Source organism: Tyto alba, unplaced genomic scaffold (genome assembly GCF_018691265.1).
Source record: "Tyto alba isolate M040663 unplaced genomic scaffold, T.alba_DEE_v4.0 Super-Scaffold_29, whole genome shotgun sequence".
NCBI lineage: Eukaryota > Metazoa > Chordata > Aves > Strigiformes > Tytonidae > Tyto > Tyto alba.
This window is the reverse complement of record NW_024881303.1, coordinates 8,973,479-8,984,499: the sequence shown is the minus strand read 5'-3', so window position 1 is coordinate 8,984,499 and position 11,021 is coordinate 8,973,479. Positions and strand designations below refer to the sequence as shown.

At 40.2% G+C, this 11,021-nt stretch overlaps 1 protein-coding gene across 8 annotated transcripts in view; it reads right to left on the bottom strand.

Moving 5' to 3' along the window:
• SYNE2 (spectrin repeat containing nuclear envelope protein 2) overlaps window positions 1-11,021 on the bottom strand; it is a 198,665-nt gene that overhangs the window by 41,737 nt on the left and 145,907 nt on the right. For all 8 annotated transcript variants that reach the window (XM_042798988.1, XM_042798991.1, XM_042798987.1 and 5 more), the window contains exons 87-95: window positions 10,664-10,834; window positions 8,671-8,804; window positions 8,148-8,352; window positions 5,991-6,170; window positions 4,442-4,570; window positions 3,724-3,878; window positions 3,231-3,378; window positions 1,939-2,033; window positions 335-569 (exon numbers count right to left, since the gene is read on the bottom strand). In XM_042798988.1, the coding sequence (XP_042654922.1) occupies window positions 335-569; window positions 1,939-2,033; window positions 3,231-3,378; window positions 3,724-3,878; window positions 4,442-4,570; window positions 5,991-6,170; window positions 8,148-8,352; window positions 8,671-8,804; window positions 10,664-10,834 (1,452 nt within the window). The remainder of the gene's footprint in view (window positions 1-334; window positions 570-1,938; window positions 2,034-3,230; window positions 3,379-3,723; window positions 3,879-4,441; window positions 4,571-5,990; window positions 6,171-8,147; window positions 8,353-8,670; window positions 8,805-10,663; window positions 10,835-11,021) is intronic.

Sequence of the window (11,021 nt, the reverse complement as noted above, 5' to 3'; positions counted from 1 at the left end):
CCGTAAGATGCACACAGACCTAGAGGGTACCTGCTGACCAGGGTTCCTGCCTAATCTCCCTGGCACCCTGCATTTCCATGTTCATATCAGTAATATTTTTAAAGTATGCAAAGCTACTAAATGACAATATTGACCAGGAAGTTTCCTAGTATAATGAGCCTTCCACAACATCACTGTTTTCTCATCTGTGCTCAGCTTTAAGAAAAGGTGTCAGCAATTGGTTATCCCCAGAAAGCATGTGATTTTAAAGATTTTTACCTCACCGGACGGAAATTGCTTCAGTCTGAGAAAAAAACCACAGAATTTAGATGTATGAGAAATAAATACACAGTACCTTGAAATCATGAATTAGATTTCTAAGCTGGTAAATGCTATAGCAGTCCTGGCTTTTCTCAGCTATGAGGAAGCTGTTTGTATCAGCAAGAAATCTGCTGAGACTCCGCAGGGAACTCCTGAAGAGATGCCACTGGCTCACGAGTCCATCGATATCTTTCTTCCTCTGCTGAACCATCCGGATAACATTATGCCACTGCTCTTTCAGCAATGTGAGCTTGGAAATGAACTCTGTTCTGAAAATGACAAGTGTTGAGTGTTAATATATTTTGACCTCAAGGCTGCATTTTACAGTAATTGTGACGGATTTCCATTTACAACATTGTATTCCAGTTACAATACCCAACTATGCAAAGAGCTCTATACAGCCCTAAGCTTAGCCCTGCTCTCTGTATTCCATCTTTTAAGCAATCCAAAAGACCTTTTACATGATACAAGAATGGATTATGCAAGTCATTCTTGCTATTATGGTATGGCAACATGTAGTACAGCAATCACAGAAACAATATGCACTAAACACTTCTCTGAAGAACAAGGTCAATGCAAGTGAGACAAGGTCTCCAATTATGCTGCAAAATTGATTGGTGCTTTTACCAGGCTGTAAGCAGGAGTTCAACCATACAAACCCTACAGCAGTGGGACCTAACTGCAATGTGAAAAGGTTGTGTTCTTATTGAGCCCATTCAAGCAGTTTTTTAGCTTCTCTCACAATATGGTTAGATGATCCAGCAGATCTAGCTGCAGTGATTAAGACAACTGCCATCTATCAATTCTGTTTCTCTGCATGAGGCCATGGCCCACAGATTAGCCCTTACACAAACACCTGTGTTTGTGGGGCTACCTTAAACACAAAAATCCATCAGATTTGCTTAGTTTTGCCCTACCTTCCCTGGCAGCTTTAAGCCAAACTATGGACTTCATATTGAAGTGACTGAGGGGAGGACACACATTGTCCTGCTAACTCTCTGGAAGGAGCAAGCTCTGGCAGAGAGGGGTAATGTGTTCACGGAAGAAACGGCGGAGACAGTTGAACCTCTGCTCACAAATATTACTTCCTGCTTTTCACTCTACATTGATTACAAGAAGAGTTTAAGATCATACCGATAAAAAACAGGTTTGGCTACCATATATTTTGGGTTGAGTCGCCAGTGACTCAATGCCCTGTCATGTGTGCCAGGGGCAACGTGGATAGGCTCACACTGCTGCACTTAAGAAAGCAGAGAGGTCTAGGAAGAGAGAAAGGATCCTTCATATGCAGCATCTTCACTACCCTCTGTAAGAAGGTAGCTTCTCAACCACGGTTACAGTTTAAACAACTGCAGGGTATAAATCAACAAGGAAGCCTCCTGTTCAGGAGCAATTATTTGTGCTAGGCAGAACATCCAGTTACTATCTAAAATGCAGTTTGGCCAGGGCACCTGTGTTTCTTTCACATTGCACCTTCTCACACTTTTGCAAAATGTGCCAGGAGGTTATTTAAAGTATGAACCCAGTCAAGAATTTGGGTTTATTTCCTCATGAGAGCAAAGATTCAATACCAACTCCAAGAAAGAGAGCTTATTCACTGGATTACCAAGATCTTGGGGAGAAAAACAAATAGATTACCTTTTGTCTGCTTCTCCGGATTCCAAGGAGAGTAGAACTTTTGCTATGATAGAATTAAATGTCTGTTGATTTATGGAAATCTCAGTTTGCAGCATCTGAAAATACCATAACAACAGTTTTAACTATTCAGTGAACAACCTTTGCTACGAAAGCTGGTTCTGCTCCTCCAGGGTGACAACATTTATTTTATTTTAAATGCTGAAAGCTCTATTATTGTCAAGTGCTAGTGTCAAATGCATCCTAAAAGACTCCACACCTTTTGGATACCAGGAGGGATTTGCACATATGTGGCAGCAGAACCCACCAGGAGCTGTATGGTACAGGTAATCTGAAGCCTGAAGTTTGCTGTACTAATTAACAAGAAATGCAATCTAGAGAGAAACCTACATAAAAGGTTTAAAAAAGCTACATATAAGGGTGAATTTGCTCTTTATCAGAACGAGCAAAAGTTTATTCTATAAATAATTTCATTGCAATGAATGAATTGATTTGGAGAGGTCTAAGTAAAAGAGAGAAAATCACTTTCTATCAATCCTAATGAATATTGCTAACACGCAGAGACTTAACACCCCATGAAATCAGCCACAGTACTTTGGGTAGTGTGAAGCTGTGATCCACTGCAGCAGCACAACACTTACCCTAACAGTTCATGATATTTCGCATTTAAAATGTGATTTTTATTGCTGTGGTTTGGTTGTTTTACCATCCTCCTGCCACTAGGACAAAGTCTATAGATAGACACTTTCCCTAGAATTGCATCCACATGCTACTGCTAGCGTGCAATGTACCTTCTCCTCTGAATGGATGCTGCCATACATGTGTGATGCACTATATAACCAATAGCAAGTGTTTGGAAAAATGCCAGTGAAACAGATTTCCACCAAAATCCAACAACTGGTCAAGATGGAAATGCACTCTGAAAACATTATGTTTTAAATGTAGTGCTTCCAGAAACTGTTAAGGTTCCTGCCTGATCACCAGCAAACTGCCTAGCTAGTTGCCAGAGGCTTCGGTGCTCTGGGACAGGCAGACAGGCAAGTAACCTCAGGGCTGGAGAAATCTAGGACTTCTATGACACAGCACTTGAGGATGCACTCATGAAGGTCTGATCCCTGCAAAAAGGGATCCATCCACCCATTTTGGAAAAGGATTTTCACATTTTTAAAATTTTCCTCTGAATAAGTAAAAGGCCAAATTTCAAGAGTGAACTCTGCCCAGATTTAACTTCAAAATTTTCTACTGACTACCCACCCGTTTCAAGAAGATAGTTCCATTTTTAGAGTTAGATTTACCTCATATACTCTCTGTTGCTCTTCCAGTTCTTCAAACCGTCCTGGAATATTTGTTTTTAAGGCCTCTTTCATTTTTTCTAGGAATTTCATCCAGTTTTCACATTTCTGAAAGAATTTCTTTTCATCATTTTGAGTTCCCTCACGCATACTGTAAAAAAAAAAGAAATAATCAGAAACTATTGTGTTGGTGGTTGTTTTTCTGGATATGTTTGCATACAATCTAATGTGGTGGTTAGTAATACTAATGTAATAGGGTTTTGTTTGGCACTTTGCTACCTCCTTCACCTATGAACATCCAGATTTTTGCTTCAAGTCACTTGGAATACAAATAGCCACTGAATAATCGAGTAAATTGAAAGGGAAGGAATTCAACTTGGAAAGCCCTTGAGAAAGCTGAGAACAGATTCCAAGACTTCTCATACTTTAATTTGGTTTTGATTTTCCTCACAGAAAATAAAATGGTTAGTCGTGATTTTTTGTTTGCATTTCAGACCTGCAGTGTTCTAGAGCAGCTGCTGTTTTCTGACTCCATTGCCGAGTCAGGCTCTGCATTTTCTTAAGGGTGAAGTCACTGAGTGGCAGCTTAATGCTTGCTTCATTCAAACTCTCTATGCTTGGAGAAAGTGCAGCGAGCTCCAGTGTGTGATTCTGGAAGTAAAATAAAGAAATGAATTGCAAAAAATACTGCCTCTATTTAATTTCAAATAAATACAGAAGCCTTTCCTGTAGAAAGTATCTGAAAGTTATGCATCCAAAATGCTAACCCAACCCCCCCCACACACATTTCTTTGTTAACTTCAAAGAATATAGGAAACAAAAAAGTCACAGTTCCCTTACACAAGGCCTACATTTCCAGCAATACTGAACAGATACTCAGAGTTGGTACATGCAGATTTGCTCTGTACCCTATATTGAGGGAAACAGGGTAGCTCCAAAACAAAGCTGGGGAAAAAGATCTCCCATGAGCCCCAAATCTATGTGATTTTCCTCCCCTCCATTGAGTTATTTGGCCTGAAATGCATATCTAGAGTTTTTATGAACTTAAATAATTGGTTTTTGTGTTTTGGATAAGATCACAGTTACTCCAATGGAAGTGCTATAACTACGATACTTAGGACACAAATAGTTCCTGGAAGTAAGCAGAAGCTGGTATCCTACAGACACTTAAATCCTAAGCAGTATCTTTTTTGCACTTGGGAATCTGAACATACCACGAGCAATTCTAAGTTGTCTGTTCCTCCCTCTAGACAGAGACTATCAAAGGCATCTGTGCAGTTCTTGACGTGACCTTCCAGCTTTTCAAGGCAGTTCTTGAAATCCTCCAGTTGTAAAAGATTGAACTAGGGTGAATATTGCATATTTATGTTAATTATGATTTAATACGCATATTCAGTATACAAAAAGGAGCAATAAGTAGTATCATCAGAAAAAAAAAACAACAAACAAAACATGTTAAATCCAAATTCCAATGTACTTAAAACTCACTGAACTTTTTACGTTTTTGCACTGGATAAGGGGAAAATTTAAGCCAAAGCAGAGAGCAAGAAACTGAATCATTAAATCCTGAGAGGTTCATACCTATCTGGAAGGAATAGGGTCATCTGCAATACCTTTCTGTAGCTTGGGGCTCCTTGATTTATTGTGAAATTGGACAGCCAAAACTTGAGCTCCACACAGGGCCTGCTCCCATTTGCCTACGGCCAAGGCTGTGCAGCTTACATGAGCTCTGTGGAGAAAACTAACTGGGGCTGTAATTCAACATTTTTTATTCACTAGGTTGGTTTCTTTGGGTCAGGGAGAAGAGCACTGGGAAAGCTTTTTCTTTCTTGCAAGAATTAAGCTCCACATCTCTAAGAACACTGAAACAGCAACATTTTTATAAGGAATGAATGGCAAAAACTGCTGTGGGGAGAGACAGTTCTGTGGTAATACTATAGGGTTACACCAGAGAAAATGACTACACAGAAATAAAATTTTTCATGGAGCAAGTTGTTCACAGAAAATATGAGAGATTTGTTATTTTCACAAAGATATCTGGCTTCCAGCCACTGAACTGTGCTGGTAGATGGAATCATAAATAGAGCTGGCTGAAAATTTCTTGATGAATTTGGGTTTACTTTAGAACAGAACAATTCATTGAAACCAGACTTCTTCACAGGAACAGGCCAGTTTTACATCAGTAAATGTACAGCAATACATTTGCTTGGAAGTTTTCCCAGGAATACCTGAGCAGAAGGGAAGTCAATCCCACAGCACTCCTGTGAGCAGAGCATCATACAGCAAAGCCTGGCTCCAGGTCCCTCCCTACTCTGCCTGAACAAGAATGTGAATCTGGTCTTCAAAATTACATCAAATGACCAGTTTTCTGTTTGGTTTTAGGTACGTAGTGTGCATTCTTATCAAAGCAAACTGAGCCCTTAGTTTTTTTTCCAAGGCAGAGCTGAGAAAGTTTACAACTTACTTCAAAGTTCATAGAATAAAAATACATCTCCTAACCTTTAATCATTTGAGGGTCTCATAACTGAGTGACTGTAATAGGTCCACTTACAAGGGCTTGTTAGAGCAACACAAGCAGGTAAGAAGGGTAAAACCCTTCTTTCATCTGTCCCTCTGGCTCCCTGTATTATTTCCTTACATAGTTGATCAAGTCAACTAGTCAAGTTCTATTTTCTTGAAATTTCATTTCGATTCAAGAACTAGAGGGCCCTAGTGAAGAAGGTAGCTCACACTGACAGCTAATTTAATATTAAAAAAAAATACCTCAAATTCATCTAACTTTCTCTGCAACATCTTTTCCAAATACGATGCCCTCTGGAGCGGCTGCAGCTTCTCCAACAGAATGGCTTGTACAGCTGTCCCAGCTTGCTGCTTTATCCTATCAGCCAGCAAAGCAATCTGGGTACGGCATCCTGCTATGTTTTGAAGGCCATGCTGTAAATTCTGATGGGAGAAGGGGAAAGAAAAAAAAAAAAAGTCAGCAAATGAATCAGATCGTCGTTCATGTGCCACTTTCATTTAGTATCTTTTGTTGCTGTAACTAAGCTCTTTTTGTTGATCTCCTCCGGGAGCCAAATTCAGCTATGTTAAAAGCTTCAGTCTTTTACTCAGAGGATAATGGGAATTGCATCCATCGACTCTAGTGCTGGGAAAGGCACAGTTCAAAGTCCAGTGGAACACCAGTGACTTCAGGCAGTGGGATGCTACTGCTACAGAGGAGATTAGAGAGAGAAATCAGAATGGATCCTCTAACAGAATGGATTTACACTAGCAGATGGAGAAACGGGCCCATGCTGCAGATGAGAAATGCTATTATGCTACAAACATACCGGTACTTTGGATCCCTTAGTGACCGAGGACTATGGTTTTGATTTTATTTGTTCTCCTTTACTACAGAAATTATGCTACAAAATGAAACTCTAAAAGCAGTAGAAGAACAAAGGGAGTCATTTTATACTCATTCAATGTACTTGATTACTTTTTTTGACCTGGACAACTCTCATTTACTTTTAGCCGTGAAACCCCCTGAAATTTGCCACTGTATATTGTCTTTTCTGTGAGTAATAAACAAAGACTTCTGATTGATAGAGCAGACATATTTCCCTAAAAATCAAAATGGCTCTTAGTTCCTGACCCCTGTCTTTGGAATGGCTCATATTGTAAACTGCTACTTCTGCCATTTAGTAAATAACTCATTTTCATTTCTTACTGTATACATAGGACTTTATTTGTTGTGGTGACAGAATTCCATAAAACCATAATCTTTCCTAATATATACTAGAGGAAAAGATTAGAGAGATTAAAATACAGTTTTCTAATGCTCATGTATTTTCAAATACACGTTACTCATATGCCATATCACTGATCCCCTTTCTTCTAACTCACCACTTGCAAAAAAACACAATAAATTGCATGCATCCTACCCACACATACCAGGACAGGATTTACAGTGCTAATGGCACTCTAATGGTCACGCCTTGCTTAGTAGGTGCAAAACTCTTCCCCAAAATTTTCAGCAAATGTGATGCTTTTTTGCTGACATACTGATGAATTTATGTCATAGCCATTGGTAGATCAGAAGAAAGTGAAAATGTTTTGGTCTAATCTTTGCTGCTGTCCATTGTTTCTGACACAGGAAGAAATATATGAGTTCTTGTTCCCATAATGTAACGTTTCTTAATTGGCCACATACAAAATAGAGTACTTTGGACTTCTTCCAGTATGTGGCTAGAGGTTCATAAAGTGTGATGAATCATTGCTCTGTCCTGAAATAAGGATTATTATATTTCTTTACCGCAGTCTGAAGAAACCAAAAATGTCAGAACCTAATGACAGCTTTGCTGCCTGAGAGAGTCAAAGGTACCCTGTGGTCTCAGCATGAGATCTCGTTTGCCTAAAATCAGAAGCAATTAGGATAATCTAATGAGCTCAGAAATCTGTGAACTTAGACAAGGCCAAAAAAAAAGTACCAAACCCAAATAAACCCAATTTTAAGACTATGGAAGACCTCAAGATGGTCCTCTGTTCTGGAAAACTCATCTTTTTTTCCCAGCTACTGTTCTAGTAGATATTATCTCTCCTCCCAAGCAATCCCTGATAAAGTAAATAATTTTTGGTTTAACAATTCCTTCCAACACAGGCCTTATTCTCTGTATAGATCAGAAAGGGGCAGAGATGGAATATGATTGCTCCCTTCTGCTCTCTTCCCATCCTGTGCTAACTTTAGTTTGGTTTGGTGTCAGGATCTGGTCAAAGTATTTAAAGGAAATACAAAGGTGCCTGTTAATGGAAAAAACCCACAGATTTTATGTTTTCCACTGGCTGGATTTGGGGGAGGAGGAGGGAAGAAGGTGTTCTTTTGATTTATTTCTCAAAAATAAATCCTGGTTTGTACCAGGCAGCAAAAACATGTTTATGTACCTTTATATCCTGTATCCTCTGCTTCAGGGTTTCTATCATGTTATCCTCGGGCACGTGAGCATCCAAGAGCTGAGTGCATTGCTCTTTGTGCTGTTCTAACTTGACTGCTGCCTCAATGCATAAAGTATTGAAGGGCTCCCAGAGCTGCAGGGTTGCTTGCGCTGCCCGCAGTTGATCTGTGACATCTTCATTTACTGAATTCCACCTGCCAACATATCAAAGAATAAGAGCATTTTCCTAGTAGATTCTCCTCCAGAACATGATTTGGTATAGGATTCCTGTGGGAGTTTCTTTGCATTCATACCCATGTTAGTGAAAGCCTGCTGACACAGCACCATTTTGTGCTCTGTGATCCATCACAAAAAAGGTAGTATTAGCTACTCCTCACACAGGTACCTTAGACAGGTGAGCTGTATTAATATAGATTTAAAAATGTGACAGATGTTCAAGTCCTGCCTCAGCAACTTTTTTTTTTTTTTTTTTTTTTAATACTAATAACTGGGGGCCTTTTTCACAAGCTTACCTACTGTGTGCCTCCGTGCACTTCTGTTCAATAATCTCTGCAAAGGAGGGGGAGCAGCTCTTTTTCAGGTTACTGGCAGCAGCCTGGAGCTTGGCCCAACTTTCTTCACTGTTCTCCGATTCATCTTGAAGAGACTGTAAAATTAATTATTGCAATTAGTTATGCAGATGAATGACCTAAGTATAGGTTCCCCTATATATTGGTAGGGATGGGGTAGCAATAATGTCACACGTTTAAAGCACAGACTAAAATGTTTGTGAAAAATGTAGCATCTGATCCTAAAGATTAGGAAGCTAAAAGAGAGGTGAAACGATCCAGGTTAAAAAATATATTCAAGAGGCCTATTTTAAACTGAGGTAACTTATTTGCTCTTAAAGAAACAGCTCATTTAACAAACCCACAGCCTTGAACTGATTAAATTAATTCACTAGAAACCAAAAATGTTTTTATTTTAAGCCACTGTTTCAGGGAAATTCCTACTGGCAGTGAAGTTGACTTGACAACTCCTGTCTCCAGCTGCATGTTCCCCCTCTTGATACAGGCAATTGCAGAATCCTGCCATGGATCGTATCTGTGAACCGATCCAGATTAAAAATAAAGAGGGTTATGAAAGGAGGGAGGTAAGAAGGTGCCCCGTTCCCACCATTTATTATGTGTCCCCAGGTGAGGGTGGAAAGTGCTTATGCAGGCTTTACTGCCAAGAGGCACGTACCTGGGATTCACAGCCTCAGTTTGTCCTGAACCACTTCTAATATAACTTGAAAATAAACCAAAACAGGCCTTATTTACACCGAAACAGGGAGTGCTTACGCAGCCTTTCAACACTCATTTAAAGGCAGGTAATGGGATTTTAGCCGTATCTGTAAAACGTTCAGACATGGGGCCAGCCTGACTGTCTACTCTAGATGCCCCACTTATAGTCTGTAATAGCCAAGCAGAGCAGAAAGACAATCCAGAGAATTTATGCTCACCATTTATGCCCAGCTTCATTCAGAATCTGTGCAGGAAATCCCAGCTCTCTGGAGGGTGACTGAACAGTTGACTGCGCTGCAGCAGTCAGAACTGTCCAGGCTCAGGCATCCCCCTTGCTCTGCCCCAGGGCTGCTGCACCCACCCAGCCCAAGCCACAGCTTTTGGAAAGGGAAATCCTGGGTCCTGGACCTTGACTCCAGTAATGTTTCTATGTGAAAATATGCTTTAATGCAAATAACACTTTAATGCAAAATGTGTCAGTGGTCACTGGCACAGTGGCTGGGACATAGTACCCCAAGGGGACCGTTCAAATCACAGATCTAGAGACATGCTCCCTTCATCAATTTTCTCCCAGGTCCCCTTTATTTCTGCACTGAGTCCCAGCATCAATGCACAGGCACCTCCTTCCAGGTTATGCTACAGCCTTATGGCATGGCATTTCCTTGGGAAGCGCAAGTGAGGGGGCAAATCTTTCACCTGAATGGTGAGTAACATTTAGGCAAACACACACAGTGATGGCTGGTGCTTTGCCAGCTGTATTTTCAGCCAAAATTCCTGCTGTCCATATGGATTAGATATGGACTGAGTAGACATTAATATGAGGGATGGTGGTGGAGTGCACATGTCCATCTGGGCTCTGTAGTGCAAGGGAGCATCAGGACCTGGTACTTCATATGGGGATGTCTTCCAGCACATGTGGAAGACTAAAATGTCAAAGGATCTTTGCAATCCAAAATGGAGGCTCTGCTAGCAGATGTGGTAGCAGCTGACCTGTACTCTCTTAAAACTTGGTACCTAAATTGCACCAAAGTTTAACTTATGTACTAAATAAAGTACAGAGTCTAAATATAGCCCTCAGTGCCTCTGCAGTTAAAAAAAAAAAAATCCACTGATTTCAATGGCACTATAATAAAGAGGTAGTTGCTCAGATAGATTTTTCTTCTTTTCTTCAGTGGAGCTCATTTGTTTGTTTAAAGGCACAGAAGGAAGTACAGAAATAAGACAACTTCAGTAGATTTACCTGGAGGGTTTTCACCTGGTTTTTCAGAGTTTCCAGTGATACCACAGAAGGTTTGCACTGGTCTATGCAGTACAAATATCTTGTTGTCATCAGGCTTACTTCTGCATAAACTTCATCATATACTCTCCACTGCTCCAGTATTGACTGCATTGAGGTCTTTAACTGTGCAACCTGCAAAAGAACCACTTCTATTACTATTTCTTGGGTAGTCCTAACATAAATCACCTTTAAATTTGACTTAATCTCAGTTCAATTCTCACTCCATGACAATCTGCAAGAACCTAACAGTTGGAGTATCTTCCTACTTGGTAAGGAATTGTGCAGACTTCAAACCAAGCAATAAACAGTACTGAGAGTG